Genomic DNA, 22,412 nt, shown 5'->3' with positions numbered 1-22,412 from the left:
GTAAACAGACAACAGGCGGCGGTGAGCGCGGAGGAGCCCAGGGAAGGCCCCTAACCCCGGGGTCAGGAACGATCTTCCCAGAAGAAGTGACTTCTAAGCTGAGCCTGGAGGGCCTTCTGGCGAGTCTCAGGTGCGATAATAACACATACATCACCTATGAGTCTTCCCAGCGGCCCCACAGAGAAGCCACGACAGAACCAATTTTACTGGCAAGTGAATGGAGCATCTAAAAGGCCACATGGCCCCGCAAGCAGTGAGGAGCAGAGCTGGAATTTGAACCAGAGTCTGCACGATTCTTAAGCTCAAGCTCTTGGCCACTGTGGGTACTGCTGGGGACTGAAAACTGGGAAGAGAGCACAGCTGGGGATCCAGGCTCAAGGCCAGATCTGAAGGGGTGACACATGTCTCCCCCCACCCCCAACTCCTCTGCCCTGGGCTGGGGGAAGAGACTCTGCCCAGCAGTAGCCTTGAACTGATGGCTCTTTAAAGCACAATAAGCCAGCAGTATTTCTGTTCATGTCACTCTGAGCATGAGGGAAGTAGTTTTGAAAATCATCCCAACCACCTGCCACTCTGTCTCAATAACTGGTGAAATTCAAGCTAGAATTCCACAGCCTTTTTTCAAAACCAACTCCAGGCTGGAAGTTCCTCTTCAGATCTAACTGAAGTAAGCAGTGCTGCAATCTACATTAAACTTTGCAGTTCCTGGGTGGAGCTTTTAGTGTGTGGGGGGGGGGTTGGGTGTAACCAATAATGCCACCCTGTGAAATCCACACGAGTTAGGCAGATGAAGAAGGTGCAAGCCCTATTCCAGAAAGCAGGACGAGCAAGAATATCCTGAAGCACTAAGAGAACCTCCTGGGCTGAGAGCCAGGACCCGGGCAGCCTGAGCATTCCACCCAGAGAGCAGGTGGAGGGGTCAGCGGGAGATGGTGCTACACAAAGAGTGAGACTCCAGTGAAGGCACCAGCCTTCCTGGCCAAGCGGCAGCATCAGAAGAGCATGGGTGGGTGGGGAGGGTGGGGAAGGGGGAACAGGGAGAGCCAGCTGGAAACCGAGGGCGGATACCAGGTGAGGGCCAGTGAGCAGTGAGTTCAGGTGGAGAGAGGAGATAAAAGAAGATGGAGAGAAAAACAGGCTGAGAGATGCACTCAGAGATAGAAGCAAAAACATAAGTACATACATACATAAAAAGAAAAAAGAGGAAAAAATAGAAACAAAAACCAAAAAAAGAAGAAAAAGATTAAGAAAAAAGAAGACGGAAGAAAGAAAGAAAGAAAGAAAGAAAGAAAGAAAGAAAGAAAGAAAGAAAGAAAGAAAGAAAGAAAGAAAGAAAGAAAGAAGAAAGAAAGGAAGAAAGAAAGGAAGAAAGAAAGGAAGAAAGAAAGGAAGGAAGGAAGGAAGGAAGGAAGGAAGAAAGAAAGAAAGAAAGAAAGAAAGAAACAGAAGCAGAGAGACAGAGATGGATAAAGGCTGGGAGAGCCAAAGGGGAGGCCAGGTCTGGGTAGGGAGGTCCTGCCTGGGCATAAAAGGGTGGGGAGGAGCAGGAAGGGGTCTGTCAATCAAGGAGCTCAGAATCCCCTTCCCCCAGGCAGGGTTGTTGGGGGGGCGCGCAGAGAGCATCCCCACCTCCCCTGCCGCCTCGCCCCAGCCCAGAGGCTCCCCCTCCCAGGCCCCCTGAGCACCGCCCCCTGGGGACTGGCTGTGCAGCCCCGATAGATGGTGGGGGGCCCAGCTGGTGTGTTATCAGCCTCCTCCAGGAGCCAGCCCGAGCCACTCAGTGGCTGCCAGTCTGCGATTAGGCCCCCGGAGGGTCATTAAGCACCGCCCTGGCCCAGGCCCAGCCTCCTTTCCCTCCCTCATCTGGCCAGGCTGGCAGGTGGGAACTAGCGATAAGGACTGGGGGCTTGGGCAGTTGTGCGGCCGGCAGCTCCATGCCCCCTGCCCCCTGTCAAGGCAGGAACACGAGGTGGGGGGAAGGTCAGTGCCAGCCCAGCACCTACAAGGACCACCAGAGTTCCCACCATCCTGGTCCTGCCCATGGGGAGGGGGGCTACCGAGGTTCCTAGAGAGGCCCAGGTAGGGTGCTGGGGATTCTGCCCTGGGCACCAGGGCAGGACGGCAGCTACCACAGGCCCCTGTGGTAAAACCTAACATGTGTGAGGGGCTGGAGGGAGACAGAGGGACCTGGCAGGCCACTGAGGGGTCAGACTGGAACCCCCCAGGGATAGCACGGGGCAGAGGTGGAGGGAAGGTAGTTTCATGCAAGGAGGATCAGATCCAGGCAGCCAAAAGGTCCAGACCAGGAGGCTGAAAAGGAAGAAGGGGGTGTTTGTGCCTTTAGCAGGGGCGCTCTAGGAACCTCCATCTCTCTTTCAATAAGTAAGAGTCAGGGCTGGCTGGTCACCTGACTGCACCCTCTGATCTAACCAAGGAAGACTTCTAGAGAAAAAGGAACCTAGGCAGAGCCAAGAAAAAGGAATATGCAGAGTTTAAACTGGCAGAGGCGGGTGAAAATGCATCCACCCACATGCAAAAGCCTAGAGTGGGAATCCCAAAAGCCGCAGCCACTATTCACTAAGCTGAAGCCCAGAGAGGGGAAGCCACCAGGTCCAAGTCATATAGCAGAGCAAAGTCCCAGCCAGCCCCCTGCTCAGGGGTCTTCCCTCTGCTGCAGGCTGCAGACTGGGCCCCAGTGAGGTGAGAGGATGCTTTGGAATTCAGAAGGGTCTCCCAGGGGTAGACGGGTGAAGCTCTGGAATAGCAAAGTAGTGGCTGTAATGGAGAAACGAGGGGCTGTGACAGGTTGAGACAAGTGGCAGGGGGGTAGGGGGAGATCTTTGGGACAAGGTGTGCTGCCTCCTACCCTCCAGGCCTTCTCCTCTGGATCTGGGAGTTCTCCTTGGGGAGCCTGCCTCATGTTGTCACCCCAGACAGGGGGACAGAAGCTGTTCTCATAAGAATGACAGTCACAGAGGTGAAGGGCCTCCAGGGTCAAGAAGCCCGGCTGAGTCATGCCTCCTCAGTCCTCTCCCTCCTTGGTCCTCTCTCTCTTCCTGCTTCTTTCCCCCAGGGACCCAGTTCCTTGGCCCCACCTCCACCCAGGACTGGGAGTCAGTGGCATTGGTGAGGATGATTCTACTTGAGCTCTGTGGTGAGACTGGCCAATCCTCCACAGAGGATTAACTGAGCTCAGAAAGGACAGTGCCTCTCCCAGAGTCACACAGCAAGTTGGTGGGGGACCCCAGACTCAAATGTGGGCTTCCTGGTCCTAGCCCAAGACTCTTCGCCGGTGCTTCCTGTGCCCGATGCCCAGCCCAGAGGGGATGTGGGAAGGAGGACAGAGCTGGGTGGGTGAGAGATGAGTGAACCACCACGATGCCGGGTGACATGGAGGCAGGGGTGTCAGGGTGTTGGGCTGCATGAAGAAAAGCCCAGGATTGCCCAGAATTGCAGTTGTGAAGGGCAGGTCAAGGGAGGGGGCCTTGTAGGAGGGTCTCTGCCTGAAACAAGGGGTGAGCTCCCTGGCCCAGGGATTCTCCCAGAGAGGGCTGCCTGGGAAATCCTCCAGAATCACCATGATAGTGGCTTGGGGAGGTGATTGTCCTGATTCAGAAAGCAAGATCAGGCCCCACTGGCAGCCTGAGGGGCCGTTTCTGAGCCCTAGGAGCCTCAGACTCAGAAGTACAAAATGTCTTTATTTCACAGAAATAAGGGCCATTTCCACAGTTAGGGGGAAGGAGCAGTGAGGCTGGATGGAGGTGCCGAGCTGAGCTTCCTTTTCAGAAGGGTCTTCTGAATTGAATTGGGTAGGAGACCTCCGACCCCAGAGACAGAGTTGAGTCCCAGCCCCGATAGTCTGAGCTCTGACCTTGGCTGGAGGGCAGGGCAGGTGTGGGGGTTGGAGGAGTTGGCCCTTTACTGCAGATTCCTGTACAGAGAGGGAGGGCCCTGGGTGGTGAGCTGGGCAGGGGTCACATGGGGGTGCTGCGGACCCTGCCCTCCTCCGGGATGTTCTCATAGGCATTCTCATGCTCACTGGACCTGAAAGAGGATGACAGAGGTCATTGCACCTTCCACCCCATCCCCTTCTCCTTGCCCCATCCTGCACTTGGGAGGGCATTGTCCCCTGACCACAGCTGATCTTCTGTACCTGAGGCCAGAGGCCTCTCAGCATCACCTCCCTGAACCCCATCTTCCTCCTCCATTGAGCCCCTCCCCCACACCAAGTCCCCCACTCATCCCTTCAGAGTCCCCTTCCCCCACTGAGCCCCTTTTCCCAACTGTACCCCTTCCTATGAGTCCTCATCCACCCACGGGGACCCTCCCCTCTTCAAGTGCCCATCGCCTTACTGGACCCTTTCCCCAAATTGAGGCTGCATGTCCTCAGGGGGCCCTGCAATCCTCTCAATGCCCTATGGCTCACCATTCCCCCACACTGAACCCCCTCTCTTCACTGAGTCCTTCCCCACATGAGTCCCCATCCTTCCTGCCCACTCCTTCTCAGAAGTGCCTGGTCCTGAGGTCCCTGGGGCCCCTGGAGCACAGGGTGGTCAGCCCTTTACCAGCATCTCACCTGAAGCTGGCTGCCATCGAGGAGTACTTGCCGTCTGTTCCTACCAGGATCCCATCTGCTTTGTTTCCAACAGGCATGACCGTGTTCACAGGCTCCCTGGGGATGGGGCTCATCAGTAGGGCTCCCTGGGTCCCTTCCTCCTCCGGGCCTCCTCCTCCTCCTTGTCCAGTCAGGCCCAGTTCTCTAGGCCCTAGGGCAGAAGCCCCTCTCCAGCGGGCCCTGTCAGCAGCCTGATTCTCACTCCATGGGGCCTCTCACTCTGCTCCGTGGTGGGGGCCTTGGGCCCCGGCCTGAGATTTTCTCAAAGTGTATCTCAGGCCTCACACCACAGCCTCCCAGCCTCCCTCTGCTCTTTCCCTCTGGCCTCAGCCCCACCCCAAAGCAGACCCAGGAGGACTCAATGTCTGCCCCAGATTTCCACAAGATTTTCCTCAGGTGGTAGGAGCAGCCGCTGAAGGCAGAGCCTAGACCAGTGGAGGGAAAAAAAAAAAATTCCGACAAAAATCTCCTCACCTCTTACTCAAGTTTAAACTCCCTGCAGTGTGGCCTCTGGCCCACTTCCCCAGACACTGCTCTCACGAGGGTCATGGGGACCCTTCCCACAGCTCATCTTTCCCTGGACAGCCCATGGGCGCCTCAGATTTAACATGTCCCCATCTCATGTCCAGATCTCTTGTGTTCTGTGTCCCTCAGCAGCCTTTCTGGGGCCTCCCCATCCCTCTCGCCACCCGTGAGCTGCTTGTTCTCCCTCGGGGCAGAGTGTAGGGCCGCTGCTGGCACCCAGGCCCCAGGCCACCTGTGCAGAGCTGGGTGCCTGTGCAGCCTTGCTCCAACTGGGCTTGGATTTCAGCCCAGCCCCTTCCACCTCTGTACTCCGCCCAGCACTCAGGACATCCAGTGACTCTTCCCTCAGCTGCAGTGCTCTTCCCCTCTGCGCTGCTCCTCACAGGGCTTCAGGGCAAACACATAATAGGAAGCCTTCTCTGACCACCCCCAGACCACCCCCTAGCTCCCAGTCAGGCCAGGACTGTGCTCCATAAGCTGCTTTAGCATCAGAACCTGCACTCGGATGGCCCCTTCCATGTTTGCCTTCCCTCTTGTCCGGGCATCTGTGAACACAGGAGTCGTGTCTGCCCGTTGCCCCTCTGCACCCTCCACGTGTGGTACAGCAGCTGACCCTGAAGAAGGGCAGAGCCTTCCTTTCCAGAGGTTTTCACAGCCCATGTCACAGGATGGGCCACTGTCCCCACTATCCAGATGGAAACACCAGGACCCCAAGAAGAGAAGACATTTCCCCGAAGCTCACAGTGAGTGCATTCACAGGGCTGGGTGCCACATGCCTGAGCTCTGCTCCTTGAGACCTCAGGCCTCAGTGTCCCTTCCACAGCGTGAGAGGACTGGACTTGGGGTTTCCGTGGCCCTTCTCTCTGCTGTAAGACCCATGGCCGTGGTCCCGGGCCCACCCTGCCTGTGCCGGCCCAGCCCCCAGGGCCCCCAGGCAGCACTCACGGCTCTTCCTGGCACCAGAAGTGGTTGACAGCAAAGGCGATCGCAACCAGGACCAGGAACACAGCCACGGCAATCAGGCCCTGCATCCAGGGCTGCAGGTTCCCCAGGCCTGGAAATGGGGCAGTGGGGCAGGCTGGGCACACTGGGGACTGCTCGTGCAGAACAGGGCAGGGGGCCTCACACCGCGGAGCAGGGGCTGTGTTAAAGGCCATCAGCCTGCTGCCAGGCCCAGAGACATTCTGGGGAGCAAGGACCCTTCTGACCCCCACCAGGCTTACGGAAGGGATGGTGGTTTGGAGGAAGACAGGAGTTGGAAAAAGGAAAGAGAGGCCAAGGAGGGAACAAGCCTGAGAGTCTCCTCTCCCTCCCCAGCCCCCACCCCCTGCTGTGGGTCACATGCAGGGCCCCCAGGAAGTACCTAGGCCCCCGGGACCAAAGGGCAGCCCCCTGGACAGCTGGCCTAGCCCCCTTCCAGCTGGCAGGCTGGGGCGGCCCAGAACTAATAGGACTGGGCTGGCATCTGGAAGAGCCTGTTCTGTGACAGAGGCTTTCCTGGCATTGGGTAGACGTGGGAACGCAGGGCAGGCAGGGCCGCTCAGCGTCGGGTGCCAGGGTTGCCCAGAGAAAGGGGTGGGACAGAACATCTTTGGAAAAGCAAGACAAAGTGGCGAGCCCTCTTCCAGGTCTTGGGGGCCAGAAAATGAGCTTCAAAACCCGAGCCCCTTTCTGGCTGTGTGCCATGGGACTGGGCCAGAGACCAGGTCAGGCCTCATCCTCTCTCCTTCTCTGCCTTTTGCTCCTTGACACCACCTCTAACTCTCAAGATTTCCCAGAAGTCTCTGCCCCGGCCACTGGTGGGCTCTCTTCTCCCTGGATATCACTGTGCTCTGTGAGCCCGGGGAGCCTGGCCCTGGAGAGACACATAGTAGCAGGCAGATGTCTCAGGAGGGGACAGAGGCAGACAGGAGACTTTTCAAGGGTCCTGCCTCCCGGCCAAAACATGTGCACCCCTAGTGCCATTTTGTATCTTGAGGGGCCAGGCTGGGCATCAAAACCTCATTAGGCCTCACTCCCACTCAAAAGTCCTTCCCTGAGTCTACCCAAAAGCTCTCCTGCTGCAGTGAGGCCTTGCCTCTTCCCTGAGCTCTCTCTGAGCCTGGCAGGTGTTGGGAAGGAGGGAGGGTTCTGGAAACTCTCTGTGGCCAGATCAGACCTCACTTATCTCTTTGGGAAACAGGAGATATCCAGTGTGATTACTGTCAGTTCCATACTTGCCCAAAAGCAGTATTTTAGACTCCTTGTTTCCCCCAAAAAACAAAGAAGAGGGTGTTCTGAAAGCATCTCTGCCAACCCCCTCTGGACCTAAATCCCACCTGCAGAGTCCCCAGACTTTGGCTGCAAATGCAGCCTCACAGAGCAGGGCAGACACCAGATGGTGGGTGTGGTGCCTCACCGGTGTGAAGCCCTCCCCCACCCCTGCATGGCAGCTGCGCTGGGAGGTGGGCAGGGCAGGTTTATTATCTTCATTTTATGGATGAGAAAACTGAGTCTCAGAGAGGGGCAGTGATTTGCTCAAGGCCACACAGCAAGACAGAGGCGGAGCTGGAGAAAAAGCTCAGGCGCATGGAGGGGGCTACACTGGGGCATTGTCTACTGGGTAGGAAGCTGAAACAACCAAGACTTAGGCCAAAGCCATGGGCAAACCCCCAACAGCACTGCCCGTCCCTGAAACAAGCCTACCCTTGTGGGGTGGCTTAGGCCCTACTCCCACCCTCCTTGTTGTCTCCAACCCTCTGTCCTCAGGATCCAGCCACCTCTTGGGCAATTCCACCCCCTCCCCAACCCAGACCCAACATCTCCCCCTGCTTCTCCCACTTCTCACTTGTGGGAAGCAAGTCACAGACAGAAACCTGGCTCAGAGGTGTCTGTCTTTGGAGGTTCATTTGGCCACCCCAGTCCCTGCTCCCCCTCCCAGCCAAGGGTGATGAGATGGACCAGAAGACCACCCCTTCTACCCCTGGGTTCCCAGCACCCAGCCTGGCCCTCTCCACACCACAGCCCCCAAGGCTGGCCCCGGCCTTTGCTACCTTGCTGACAGCTGGCAGGTGGCACTGTCGCCAGCAGGCCCAGAATGGCCAGGCCAAGGGCTGACATGGCTGCAGGCAGCTCCTGGGCCTCCCCTTGGGCCAAGGGAATCCGGGTTCCTGGAGCTGCTGTGGGCTCTGTCGGTGTCTCTGAGATCAGCCTTGCTCCGTCTGACCCTGGAAGAGAGGAGCTCAGAGCTCGTATGGAAGAAGGACAGGGAGGAGGGAGGAGGGAGGAGGGAGGAAGGCAGGTGGAGGGAAACTGCCCTCCCTCCCATGGTAATGAGCTGCCAGGCCGGCCTGGGTTCCTGGGCGCCCAGCCCACTCCGGCTGACATTCATGGTCATCCTTCAGAGACTGTGGGGCTGAGGACCTGGGAGATGTGGGGAGAGTTGAGGCTTCACCTCCAAGCAGGCCTCCCGGAGTTGTGTGCCAGCTCCCCCTTCCCGGCAGTGGGGCTGGGCTCTGAGGAAAGGACTGACTCGTTTTTGTTCCTGCCTTGAATGAGCCCAGAGGGCGGGGCCTCTTGGAAGGCTGACAGTGGGATTAAGAAATGTGCTGGCTGGCTCTGGGAGCATGGGGAAAACCCCAGGGGCTAGGGAAAGGTCAGAGCTGCCCCTCCCCAAGACCCTAGCCTATTTCCTGTTCTCCTCCTCACCTGTCCCCACTCAGCCAAGCCTGACCCCCAGGTCCCAGTCCTGGGACATCCTAGCTTCTGTCCCTGCACCCCTGGCCCAGCTCAGTAGCCCTCTAAGTCTACCCTCTCCCCTGGGGATCCCAATAGAGGACCTGAGGGTCCTGGTCCCCAGCCTTCCCCACCCAGCCCAGCTGACCTGACCCAGTTCAGCTCCTCTTCTTGCCCCAGATGTGGTCCTTGGACGCTAGGACAGGATCTGGGCTTGGTCACACCCTCTACACACATGTTCTGATCCCTTCTGATCTTTCTCCACCCATCACAGGGAGAGAAGCAGGTGAACACAGCCTTGCTCTGGAGGACAAAAGCAAGACACTCCCAGCTGGAAGGTCCAATCTGGGGCCCTGAACCCCTGGCCCTCAACTCCCAAGATCCCATGGAGCCCACCAGGCCTTTGAGTCCAGGAGCTGAGAATGACCATGTATCTGTCGAGGCCCTGGTGCCAAGGGGCATGCTGGGTCTCCTTCCTTCCTACCCCTACCCTCCCCCAGGGGTACAGGAAGCCAGGCATGCTGAGACTTTGACTTCAGAGATGCTAAGAAAGAAGGAGCCAGCAGACTGGGGCAAAGTCTCGAAGATAGAGGGTCCCCAGCAGCCAGGGCATGAGCTGGAAGGCCCTGCATAGTCTCCCTGCCCAGAAGCCACCAGACTCTGCTCATAGGACCTCCTGGGCAGTCTTTGCTATTGCCAGGGGCAGCACCCAGATGTCATGCCTCTTCCCTGCTTCCTGTGTGTGTGGATGTGAGTACCCACTACCATGGGTCTCCAGGTGATCTGGGAGATTTTGCTCAGGGGTTAGTGATGCCTCCTGTACGTGTATGTCCTGTTCTCCCTCCCTACCCCAACTTGGTGTCTTCAGAGTGTTCTGGCATAAAGTTGGGCTAGAGTAGGCACCATGTGTGTTAATGAACAGCCAGGGAATCACTGATCAGAATGCAAGGAATGGGGTTGAGTTTAACAAACATCTACTGATGTCTTTTTTTAAGCAAGGGAGTCACAGGGTCAGATATGCATTCAAGAAAACACTTCTGGACACAGAACGGAGAAAGAAAGGGGTACATAAAGGGGGTCATGGAGCAGCTGCGGCAGCAGCCATGCAGCCAGGGATACAGGCTGCAGCAGGACAGAGCAGAGGGGGTGGATTTGAGCCCTACTGAGGATTGAATGGACAGAACATGGTTGCTGGAGCACTGACTATCTGAGAGTGCAGAGTAGGAGATGGAGAGGAACTGAGTGTGACTCCTGGGTTTCTGCTTGGGCAGCTGGTGGATGGTGGTGCCTCAGAAGAGGCCAGAGCAGGTTTCAGGAGGCTGGGAGGAATGGTGAGCTACAGGCTTAGATGGATTGTGTTTGTCGACCCTCCAGAAGGAAACATCCAGAAGGCAGCAGGATCTTGGTCTGGAGTAGAGAGGTGTGATCTGGGAACTGCCTGTAGCAGAGCGTTGGTAGCTGGGGCATGGGAGCGCATGGTCTCCCCAGAGGGGGCGCGTGCATATGTGTGTGTGTGTGGAGAGGGGAGAGCCAGGGAAAGGAGGGAGGCAGTAAGGGACCAGGACATAGCCCCAACAAATAGGGTCTTTCAAAGGAAGAGGAGTCAGGATGGAGCAGGAGAAAGAAATCCCAGGAGAGCGAGGTGTCCCAGAAACGGAAGAAGGCGAGATCCAAGAAGACATAGGCAGGGAAGTGACTGTTCTGACCCCCCTCACCCAGTGCCTCCCCAGAGCAGCCCAGCCTCTCGCATCAGTCCCCAAGTCCCAGCTCCCGCCTCTCTCATCCAAGCATCCCCCCTTCCCTATAGAACACAGGGAAGGACAAGGACTCCCTGGGCCAAGCTTTGGGGGTGGTGGGGGAGGGGGGAGAGCAGGAAGGACATCAGGTGACCAACAGGAGAAAAACACCTCCCAGGTCAAAGTCCCAAGCTTCAGAGCAAAACAAGTTGTTCCGGAAAAGGGGGGTTGGGTGGACACTTGGCTTTGAGGCTGGTCCCTGCTCTCTAGGTGTCCTCATCCAGCTGAGGAGGGTCATCTCCCCAGCTGTATGGACACAGCCCTGGGTCCCCATGGTAACAGTGGGGGTAACAACCCCACTGGTCTGGCTTGGGGCCAAGATCTGGGCTCTGGCCTCAGCAGCCCTGTGGGTTTGGACACTGTGTCCTCATCTCTGAGCCACTGTTCCATCAATGCTCATTCCTCCCTCCTGTTACCAGCCCAGCTCTGCCACCCGAGGTCATCAGGCCCCCCTAGGCCCTCCATCCAGTTAGATCTTGTGTGATTGGCCTTCAGAAAAGCCAAAGTGGGCTTCACTGCTTGTAAGGGGTCTCCTTTCTCCCAACCCTATCCAGTCTGCCATTCCAGTTACTGCCAGCAGGTGGCAGTGCCCAGCTCCAATCCCAGACTAATTGGGGAGGGCGGTGGGGGGGGCAGCTTGCAGTTGAAGGTTCTGCAACTTCCTCTCTCTCCAGCCCCCCACTTCCGACTCCTTCCACGGGTACTTTGGAGGAAGGGAGGGTGGACACTGATGAACAAACAGTGATGCTGTGAACGGCGCACATGGCAAGCTCAGGGCTGTGCTGACGGGAAGCAATGACGTCTAAATCGTTAAGGAAGGCATCCTGGCGGAGGTGATGCTAGGAAAAAGTTAGCTGAATTGTTGGACCTAGCAGAATGATAGCCTGGAAAAAGCGTCCAGGCTGCGAGCTCAGCCCAAGGAAGAGCAGGGAGACACATTCAAGAAGGGTGCTTAGAACACAGAAGTAAAACGTTTTCTTTCAACTTTCTTATAGTTCATCTCACTAATGTCTTTGCTGCAAGCCTGAGAGCTCCTGGCTTTTTAATTCATTCAAAAAAGATCCTCCTTAAACACCTTCAGGGATTCCAGCAACTCTTCAGATAATGTGCTAACTTCCTAGCTTGGGTTTGAAGACCCCACCCTCTGCCCTAACCCTCCTTTCCAGCTTCATCTGGCCCCAGTGCCTTTTGTCATTTCTTAAGAGTAGCCAAGCTCTCGCTCTTCCCTCTGTTTGCCTGGAGGACTCTAACCAATCCTCCAAGTCTTGGCTTAGATGTCACTTTCTCCAAAGGGCTTTCTTTGATCTCCCTTCTCCCTCATCTGAAGTCACTTCTTCCATGAGTCCCCACTTCCTATTCATCTCTTCACAGCTGTTATCCCAAATTGCAATTACATATTAATATACGTGTTTACTCATTTCACATCTGTCTCCGTGGAGAGAAGGCAGTAGGTCCGTTCACTTCAGCACGCTAGTACTGAGCACACAGCCAAGAAATACTTTATGAAAGTGAGTTTCAGCATATCCAGTGCCTACCTCTGGCCTGGCAGGGAGCAGAAGCTCAGAAAATGACTGTTGAATGAATAAAGTATGTTAGCCCTAGTGGTCCTTACCTTTATCTGTCCTCTAGCTGTGGATCTGCTTCCTCTCTGTGTAAGACAAGACACGGTCCCCATTGTTGAGAGAAGTTGGAGCCATCCAGCCCCCAGATGAGAGTGAGCTCCCAGCCCTAGAGGTATGCAGGCAGAGGCTGAGCCAGGTCACCCAAATGGGAGCTTCTGCAGGAGTTCTGGCCCTTCCAGCTACGGAAGCCTGAGATTTTGTGTCTCCGTTAGTGGACTATGATAGATTTTTGTATTTTCATCAGGTTTGGAGGAAGTGGGCTGGTTAAGACTGTGGTGAGTCTCTCTCCTCTCGGACTCAGCGTTTGCTTCAGGCGGCTCTGCTTACTAGGCAATCCCTCCGCCAGGGCGGGTGGGCAGAATTCAGGTTCATGAACGTGCATGGGGAACATGGGACATCTGCATCTCACTGACCTCTAACTGAAATTCACCATTTTCTTGCATAAGGAATGAAGACAAACCATAGCTCCTCTGTCACATTTTCCTGTCACCATACAATTGCTGCAGATGTAGGGGTTGGGGTGTTGTTCAGTGGTAGAGTGCATGCTCAGCATGCAGGAGGTCCTAGGTTCAATCCCCACTACCTCCCTTAAAAAAAAATTGTTGCAGATATCTGGATGTATCATTTATGCTCGTAATTCTGGAAGCATAACAGTCATTGGGGCTAGACTTCCACTAGATCTTGTCATTGAAGTCCACGTAAGTTACTATATTACAAACTTGAATTTTTAATATTTTCATAACTATATTTCAATGTAGTTGGTTTCCTTTGCAATGCCACACATTTTACTTTATGAGTTTAAAAACATTACTCCGAGAAGGGGTCCGTAGGCTTCACCAAGCTGCCCGAGGTTCCCATGGCACAAAAAGAGTTAAGAAGTCCTGACCGAGCCAGGGACAAAGCAAAGCCACATGATCTCAGGGTCAGACCTGGAGCAAAGATTGGCACACTCTGGACAGAAGCTTTCTGGGACTCAGGGCTAGCGGTGATGGTCAGGTGGCCCATAGAGGGCCCCAGTGCCCAGGAGCTGAAAGAAGCAGAAAGTACTCCTTGGAGCCAGCCAAGCCAAGAAACATCCTGGCTATGACTCCTGGGTCCTAGGCGACCCCACTGGGCCAGTGAGATTTATGGCCAGGACCCCCCAGTGGGTGAAGATCAATCACCTCCTTCTGCTGTCCACTCACTCTGCCAAGAAACTAAAGGGCTGGCCTGATGCCAAGAGCCCAGCCTGTCAGCAGAGGTCTCAGGGCCAAATCTTTGCCCAGTAGTTCCAGCACAGCCCTGCCCCCCTGCCGTAGGCTGTAGCCCGCAGTAGAATCACACTGCGGGTGCTGATTTCTAGAATCACAGTCTCTCCTGGCCTAAAGGCACACCCTAGCAGTGTGATCTTGTTCCTCATTTTTCAGCTGGGGAAACTGTGACCCAGAAAGAGACAGTCACTAACTGAATATCACACAATAAATTAATAGGAGAGGTAGGGCTAAAAGTCCCAGGCAATCCTACGCCCAGGGATCAGTCCCTCCATGAAGAACCTACTTCTTGTTAGTTTCCCAAGCAGCACTCCAGCTTGAGTTCATTCACTCAGCACACATTTAGTGTCTACTGTGGACTAGAGAGCGTAGTGAACAAGACAGCGCTTCCATTATACAATTATTCAACTACTGCTGCACCAAATGTTTCAAAGGAGATGGAAGGGTGTTAAGAGTATATAAATGAGGATGCCCTCTACCATACAAAATCAAGTGGAAAAGGTAGTATTAAGTCTAAAATTTATTCATTCATTCATTCATTCATTCATTCAACAAATGCCTCCTGTGGGCCAGGAACTCTTTGAGATGGCAGGGACATAGCAATGAAAAAAACAAAGCCCCTGCCCTCATGGAGCTTACATTCTAGAGGGGTTAGCCAGGAAACAAACAAAAAATAGAACAATCCTTCACACAGCAGTAGGGAAGACAAGACAGGATCAGGGGGATGGGGTCCTGGCAGGGAGGGGTGTGCTCTTTTACTTAGATGTGTCAGGGGAGGCTCCTCTAAGAAGAGACATTTGAGGAGAGAGCTGAAAGTGAGGAAACAAGATGTTCAGCATCAGAGGAGAGAGGATTGCAGGCAAGGAGAGCCAACAGCAAGTGCAAAGGCCCTGGGGAAGGAGCACAGAGGAAGGTGTCAGCGTGGCTGAGGGAAGCACATGCAGGGAGAGGGCAAGAGGGGAGGTTTGAAAGGCTGCACGAGGCTACTGATCTGGGGCTTTGTGAGAGACTGTAAGGACTTTGGCTTTTAGACAGAGAAGAGAAGATCTTCAAGGACTTTGAGCACAGCTGTGATCGGGCAGCTGTGTTGAGAAAAGGCCACAGAACGCAGAAGAGCAGAAGCAGGAAGGCCAGTTAGGAGGCTGCTGAATACTCCAGGCAAGAGATGTCTGGCTTGGGTCAAGGCAGCAGCCAGGGAAACATGATCAGAACCTAGGTGTATTTTGAGGATAAAGCAACATGACTTGGAATATGAGGGAAGAGAAGCTGAGGATGGCATGAGAGTTTTGAGTCTGGAGTCTACTCGGCTGCAGTGGGCCGAGATGGGGAAGGTTCAGGAGCACTGGGCCATTCTTGCTCAGAAGGCGCAGGATTCGTGTTTGGTTTGGGGATGGGTATGTAGGTCCGGAATTAAGAGGTGAGGTCCAGGCTAGAGATTTACATTTGGGAGATGCAGGGCAGCGATGCAGGGCTCCCCTGGGGCCCAGGGAGGGATCTGAAGGGCTGGGCTTGGACAGTGGTAGGGAAGAGCCCTTCCAGGCTGGGCAAGGGCCAATGGGAAGGAGGCCAAGCAGGAGGGGCTGATGGGAGATCTGCCTGGCCGGACAAAGAGCAGAGGGTGGTCAGGGAAGGGGTCTTGAGAGCCTTGCAGGACCTGTAAGAGGTTTGGTCATACCTTATAGATGATGCTGAGCCACTATGGGGTTTTAGGTGAGGATGTGACATAGGCAGTCTTGCATTTCAGCCAGATCTCACCAACCACGGCTTGAAGAATGGGTTAGATAAGGCAGGAGTAAGCAGTTGCAGGCTGGTGGGTGGGAGGGAGGGGTCCAGGAGAGAGGTGGTGTGGCTGGGCTCAGAACCGTGCATGCAGAGAAGTAGGAGGATCAAAGAGCAATTTAAGGGATACAACTGGCAGGCTACAGTGACCACAAGGATGCAGGGAGTCAGGGCCTCGGAAGAGAGTCAAGGTGGTACCTAATTCCCCATCTTGGACAACACTTGGATATTGGGGCTGTTTTTTAAACCAGAGAATACTAGAAGAACAGCAGGTTGGGGATGAGGAGAGAGCATGCATTCATTCCTTTAACAAAACTTTCAAAGTGTCTGTTCTGCACCAAGTGCAGTTCTAGGCACTGTAGCTATGCAGCCTTGCCCTGGAGGAACTCACATGTTATGGATGAGACAAGCCATGAGCGATGAAGCAAATGCTGGCTTCCAGTGCAGACAGTGCCTGGGGGACGACTCAGGATGCAGCTAGCGGTGTCAGTCTGGCGTTTCTGGGAGAGATCTGAGCTGGGAATAGAGGCTTAGAATTCAGCAGCTTATGAATGAGGTGGAGGCCTTAGGTAGGGATGATACAGCCAGGACAGGGAAGGGTGAGAAGTCAGGCGAGGACCCAGCCCTAAGAGATGCCTAGTTAAATGGATGGGGAGCAGATCCTCATCTGAACTGAAGGAAAATAAAGAAGCAACACATATGGCCTTTATGTATGATCAAACTACAAGCATCAGGCATACCTCACATTTCAGAACCTTTGGAGTCTTGTAACTGATTTTATTTCATCCTGTCTCAAACTTTTTTCTTCCCTTGTTACTAATTTTACCATTAGTCTACGAAATGTTTTGAGAGGCTGGGCTTTTCAGCCTGAAAAGGAGCAGCTTTGGGGGTCTCTGTCTCCATATCGGCAGGGCTGTCCCAGATCAGAGAGAGAAATTGTGCTCTGTGCCCTCTTCTCTGAGGACAAAGCTGGGGGGTGATGAGAGGAGTCACACAGAGGCTGGATTTGAGAGAAAAGTCTGTCTCAAAGAGCTGTCTAATAATAGCAGAGATGACCTTGAGAGGTGGTGAGCCCCCCATCACTAGAGGTGTGCAAGCAGGAGCTGTGAGCTTGCAGGGGGAAGCAGAACACAGCAAGGGGCAGGGGAGGAATGGATAGATACAATATTGAGTCCCTGGGGACCAGGAAGTATGAGCTGGGGGTCAAGATCCTCACCCCCTGAGTAGCTGTGTCATCTGAGCATGTCTCTTCACTTCTCTGAGCCTCTGTTTCCCAGTAATGCCGCACCAGATTGGTTGGACGATAATGCATCTGAATATCTTGTAGTTTGAGATACTTGGTAAATGTTAGGAGCACCCAGATCTAAACAGGGTGGCAAGTGTTTGAGCTGTACTGCCCTGACCCAAACCAGTCCTTTTTCAGAACAGAAGCTCCAGCAGGGCGGTGAGAGACATTCTGTTGGCTACATGTTCACGACCTCTAACTCAGTCTAAAAGGAGCCACACCCAAACCATCCGACCATTTCATTCTTGGAGCTTTTATCGAAAGGTCAGACTCAGACTTTCAAAATGAAAATGACTTTAAGAGGCTGGAGCTACAAGCAGAAGTTAAACAAAATGCAATTTCACCGTTGGGAAACTAAAAACATGCTTTTTCTTTTTCTTTTGTTTTTTTTTTTTTTAAGGGAGGAAATACATCAAAAAGTTTATTGGTGACCTGGGCTGAGTTTGTGATTTTTTTCCCTTCTCTTTATGTTCTTTCCGGATTTTCTATAACAACAAATGTTTTATTGGGGGGTGGGGCAGGGAAAGAACTTGTAGTTTAAAAATAAACAAAGTAAATGTGCATTAAAAAGGCAAAATCAATCTTGTTACTTTTTCAGATTTTTACTAATACCCTTAAATAGCCCAAAAGTTAACCCAGAGCCTCTTTGCCAAAGAATCCTTCCTTGGCCAGGCAGGGCCATTGACTCTGTGGAAGAGCCCAGTCTGCCTATTTTCTAGCTAATTAGAGGCTTCCCCTACCATACTCCTGTAGAGAGGCCTCCCAGGGGCCAGGACACACATAGGAAACACCTGGGTCCTGCCCCCCAGCTCAGTCCACGGTGACAGAGAGACATGTCACATTGGTGATTCTACCGCTTCTGGAAAAAATGCTTACGGTGAGTCAGGCACTGTGCTGGGCACTTGGGATTCATAGCTCATCTAATCCTCACAATATGAAGTGAGTGAGTGCTATCTCCCCATTTTACTGACAAGAACACTGAGGTTCAAGTAAGTTAAACTTGGAAAGTAGAGGGATCCAGAACTTGAACCCACACCTATCTGATTCTAAATCTCTTAAATATGCCTTATACTTCCTCCTCACATACTAAACAAAACAATTATTAAAAAGCAATGAATTCTGTGAAGGAGGTATACAATTAGAACCCCACCTCCCTGGGGAAAGGAAAGAATCAGGGAAGACTTCCAGAAAGAGGTGACATTTGAGTTGAGCTTTGACAGATGAGTAGGACTTTACCAGAACGTAGCACTCAACCAGAGAGAGTGCACGTTCAGCAGATATTTTTAATTTAGTCAACTAATAAAGATTTTAACTGGATTTACAGATGAAATAACATGTTTGGGATTTGCTTCATAATAATCCATTTCAAGGACAGGAAGTGTGGGGAGGGATGACAGTATAAATGAAACAAATTTACCCACGTGGATGATTATTGAAGTTGGTGATGGATTTGTGCCATTTATTATATGATCTTCTCAATTTTCATATATATTTGAAAATCCCAATAATAAAATGAAAGTAATGATCCATTTGTGCATCAGAGAACTGTTACTAGGGGTGAGAGACTACAGAGAGGGCATCTCAGGTTTATACAAAGACCTAGAGGTGGGAAAGTAAGGGATGATGGATGTGGAACACTTTGGGTGCTCAACAGGCCCTTAAGAGAGGATAGAGGAGAGATAGTGGGGCCATATTTTTCCCTGGGATCTTAAATTAGCATGATTGTTTAGGACACTCCCTGGAAAACACAGGGAGGCACACACGAACACTCTTGCTCCCCCTTCCCTCCCCAAAACTCTATCCACACCCCCAGAGCACTGGGAGCCATCAAAGTGAGTGATGGCAGGCTAATCGCGGGCACTCGGGTCTGAGGAGGGCCCCTTGTCTCTCTCTGAGGACCCTCCAGCAATGACAAGTGCAAGACAAAAGCGGTACCTCCCCTTCCTCGCCTGCCACTGCCCTCATTAGCATGATACAGAAAGCCTGCTGGCCCAGCTCCCCGCTCCGCGCAGCCGCAGCCGGGCAACTGGACCACCAGCCCAGCTTTGGCTGAGCCCCAACCAAGCAGATGTGGACCCTGAAGGGCACTGTGGCCAACCCTGCCCCCACCCTCCTCAAAAAATAACCAAGCCAGGCAACCCTCGCCCTGCTCTGCCTGTCTCACAAGCCTTTCCTTGCATTGTGCCTCAGAATCTACTGCAGCTGCCAAAAAGCCACAGGGAGTCCAGGAATCATCCAAAGCAGAATCGTGCAATCCCCGAATGACAACTCCTAGGTGACAGAATCTGAGGATCTCAGAGACCTCAACGTCTACCTGTCATTAGACTCACAGGGTCGAATCTTAGCGCAGACCAGGACCATCATGGCATGGCGCCCCTAGTTTAGACCGCTGCTCTAGAACGCACCATTGTGGAACATGGGATCGCAGCCTCAGGACCAGAGTCTTGAGCGTGGAAGGCAGGTAGTGGGCGTCAGAGCTCTGAGGTCTCAGGAGGTCCTGAGAGAGATTGCTTGGGGGCTTGGGGCTGGGAGTGCCTGTATCTGTCTGGATCCCACCTATTCAGGGGTGGTGGAGGGGGGGCGTGAGAGTGATGAGGAAGGCTGATAGCCCATTGAATGTGGCAGTTCCCGGGAGGGTTGCTGGAGAGGGGGCGGAGCATGGAGAGGAGGACCAGGGCGGCAGTGTGGGAACGGCCAGAGGGCAGAAGGCCCGGCCCCCCGAGATCCTGCAGAGCCTGGGACCCAGGAGCACCGCAGGTCCCAGGCTGTGGAGGGGGAGCTGGGGAGGGCTGAGGACCCTGGGCTCCCGGGTCTCAGCTGGTTGGGCTGTCACCAGGCATGGGGTGGGAAAGGGTTTTCCACCCTGGTCCCGTAGCTCCACCAGGTCTCAGAAAGGCAAGGGTCGTGGCTGGGGGCTGGGGGGCGGGGAGATTGGGGGTGTGGCTATGGGATAAGAAGAGGGTGAGGATCATATTGTGGGGCGGGGGGCTGTTCTCCAGATCACCATCTGCATAACAGACTGAGTCAGGAGAGACTGTGTCTTCCCCATATTGAGGGACTCACAGAATAACACATAACCAAAACTCCCCTTCACAGTGTATAGCCAGGAGCTCTCCTCTGATTGCCTCAGTTTGGGACTGGGTAGCACCCCTCTCAGCGATTTCGGCAGTATTTGGGGGTTTACCTGCTTTGGGGTGAGGGCAGAGCTCCAGGCTGGGAATCAGGATAGCTGGTTCTAGCTTGAACTAGCTCCTAGTTCATGCTGAGTTTAAACAATCCCTTTGCCTCTCGGAGCCTCAGTTTCCCCGTCCGGCAGCCCATCCCACACTTTGTGTGAGGCAGAGCCAGGTCAGTGCCTGACGAGGACCTCTTGGGTGATTTCTATCACCCCGCTGCCTTGGATCAAGCCCACATAGGAACAGGCAGTGGGTGGGTGGAGCCCTGCCCATATGGAGGCTGAGGACCCACCTGCCCACCCCTAGGCTCCCGCAGCACCAGAAGACAGTCTGGAGCCCAGAAATTGTCAGGCCAGATCCCTGAGTCTCAGTGTCTCAGACAGTTGTCTCCAGGCCTGCAAAGCAGGCCCTGCAGAGGGCCATTGTGTATCTCTCCATGGGCTTAAGGCCTGAGTCAAGCCTGAAGACCCCAAAATCATCCCTCCTGAACCCAGAGAAAGGCCTAGACTGGGCCTTGGAGAGGAGGCAAACTCCGGGGCCCGGTCCATAGAGGAGGGGAGGGGAGGCGGGGAGAGTGAAGAGTCAGAACTGCGCTATCAGCACTGCCCGTCCTCCCCACTTCCGCTCCTCGAACGGATCACATCCTGTTATTGTGAGGACAGAGAAGGCCAGGAGCTGGGGAGGGAGGCAGGGCTCGGACCAAGCGAGAGGGGAAAGGAGGAGCCAGAGGGAACGTCATGGTGGGCACCGGGTAGCTCTAGCAGCCCAGCTCTGCCCTAGGGGGCCTGGACAGGAGTTGGGCCCCCAGGAGAGAGGATCGGCATCCCTGGAGCAGTTTCCATCTGCCACTGAGAGAAGGTGCTGGGGCTCAGGACAGCCTGTGCCTCCCCACAAAGGCACCTGGAAGGAAGGAAATGGCACCTCCTCCAGGAAGCCTTCCCCAGCCTCCCCTTCAGGCTCCTTCAATTCAGCAAACATGTACTCCAGGCCTCCACTGCCAGAGCCAGGTCTCCCACAGTCATGGGGCCTCTCTCTCACAGTACTGGCCTCCAGGGTTATAATGTTCTATATCTGTTCCCCTCCATCCCACTTCCACCCAGCCTGCAAGCCCCCTGAGGACAGGGACGGGGAAGATCCCTTGCTGCCTCCCCAGCACTGCCCAGCATGGGGCAGGTCTAGAGGGATTCCTGCTGCTGTGAAGGATTAATGTTCCCACCTCCCTCTCTGCCCTCTTTCTCTCTTCTGCCACTCCAAGTATGGCCCTATCCCAACTCCATTTCCAGCAATAATGGCTCTTTCTACAAAACACAAGCACTCTACATATATTATTTTGAAATCCCATGACAGCCTTATAAGAGGGGTATTAATATCTTCATTTAACAGATGAGGAAACTGAGACTCAGAGAGGTTAAGTGACTTACCCAAAGTCACACAGCAGGTATGATAAGTGGCAGCCCTGGAACCCAAGGTAATTCTGACCCCAAAGGCCGGGCTTTCTGTGGCTTAGCTGCCTTTCCTGTTCAATCCCTCCCATGTCCTGGCCTCTCTGTGCCTGAGCTGACACCACATTGACTGTCCTTACTGTCCCCAAGCCTGTCCTCAAGCCCAGCCTGCTGTCTGCCCCTTGCATGGTGCAGGTCCGTCTGCTCTGAGAGCATAATTACCTGTTGGCTGTTTCTTCTTCCTCTCCTGAGCAGCCATGAGCACTGGCTCTGGACTCAGACTTGAATTCAAATCCTGCGTAAACTTGGTGAAGCCCATGCCCTCTTTAGGTCTCATTTCCTTCCCTGGACAACAGAGAAGGTGCCTGGGTGATCTTGACTGACTCCTCTCCTTACTCTGACTCATGACGGCTGAGCCTCTACTGCTGGACACTGTGCCAGCACCATGGCCTGTCCCCAGCAGGCTGTTCACAAGCACCAGAGGGGGAGGGCTAGCTCCTGGAGAACAGTTAGTTGTTTTGCAAGCTGGGACGAGGGGAATGGGCAGCATGAGGAGGTAAGGCTGCTATGAGTGGACCAGATAAACAGCCTCCTGATTGTCATCACCCCCTCCTCACCCACCCAGGTCCAGTATGATAACCAGGCTGCAGGGGCCCAGCCTGAGGAAGCTCATATCCCCCTCTGCACCCACCAACCAAAGCAGCCCACGGCCCTCTGCCAGCCCAGTGGCAGAGCTGTCTGTCTGCCCCTGGCCATCCCAGGACCATGGTTTTAGGCATCTTGGCAGGAATGACCCAGCCTCCCACCCATCCAACCCATCCACCCTTTCATTTCACACTGGCCTCAACACCGAGCTGGGAGATTCCATGCAGGGCAACCTCTTCATGCAGCCAAGGTAGAAAGGGACCCGTGCCGGGTCTGACACAGGGTGCTGGAGGCGAAGAGACAAATCAGGCATAGCCTTGCCCTCAAGGAGCATGTGTTTTAGAGGGTAAGTGGACAAAAGGACAAACGTCAGACAGCAGAGTGAAGGAAGGCCTGCACAGACACGGAGGGGGCAGCTGAGCCCAGAGTCAGGACAGCCTCTTGGATGCTGAGGACAAGTTAACCAGATGAATGGAGAATGGGAACAGAGGATGGATTAAAACCCAAAGTGCAAAAACCAGACAGTTAAAAAACATTGCGCCCTGGACCAGAAGGGCTAGTGC

General features: G+C 54.2%; 1 protein-coding gene across 2 annotated transcripts; it reads right to left on the bottom strand.

Moving 5' to 3' along the window:
- Positions 1–3,678: 3,678 nt before the first annotated feature.
- On the bottom strand, positions 3,679–9,146 carry PDZK1IP1 (PDZK1 interacting protein 1). Of its 2 annotated transcripts, none has more exons than XM_010951080.3 (5): positions 9,003–9,146; positions 8,173–8,346; positions 6,086–6,194; positions 4,577–4,672; positions 3,679–4,044 (listed from the first exon to the last, which is right to left on the bottom strand). In XM_010951080.3, the coding sequence occupies exons 2-5, from the start codon at positions 8,237–8,239 to the stop codon at positions 3,975–3,977; spliced, it is 342 nt and encodes a 113-aa protein (XP_010949382.1). In that variant the 5' UTR covers positions 8,240–8,346; positions 9,003–9,146; the 3' UTR covers positions 3,679–3,974. The 2 variants fall into 2 exon arrangements, with proteins under 2 accessions (XP_010949382.1, XP_010949375.1); XM_010951073.3 differs by lacking the exon at positions 9,003–9,146 and adding an exon at positions 8,574–8,707.
- Positions 9,147–22,412: the final 13,266 nt, after the last annotated feature.

Source organism: Camelus bactrianus, chromosome 13, assembly GCF_048773025.1.
Source record: "Camelus bactrianus isolate YW-2024 breed Bactrian camel chromosome 13, ASM4877302v1, whole genome shotgun sequence".
Lineage (NCBI taxonomy): Eukaryota > Metazoa > Chordata > Mammalia > Artiodactyla > Camelidae > Camelus > Camelus bactrianus.
The sequence above is the reverse complement of the archived record's forward strand: the minus strand, read 5'-3'. Positions and strand labels throughout refer to the sequence as shown.

Coding starts and splice junctions, on each gene's coding strand:
- PDZK1IP1 (XM_010951080.3), bottom strand. CDS start 8,239: ATGTCAGCCCTTGGCCTGGCCATTCTGGGCCTGCTGGCGACAGTGCCA. Junction 6,195..8,172: donor ACCTGCCAGCTGTCAGCAAG/GTAGCAAAGGCC, acceptor CCCCATTTCCAG/GCCTGGGGAACCTGCAGCCC. Junction 4,673..6,085: donor TTCTGGTGCCAGGAAGAGCC/GTGAGTGCTGCC, acceptor CCCCATCCCCAG/GGAGCCTGTGAACACGGTCA.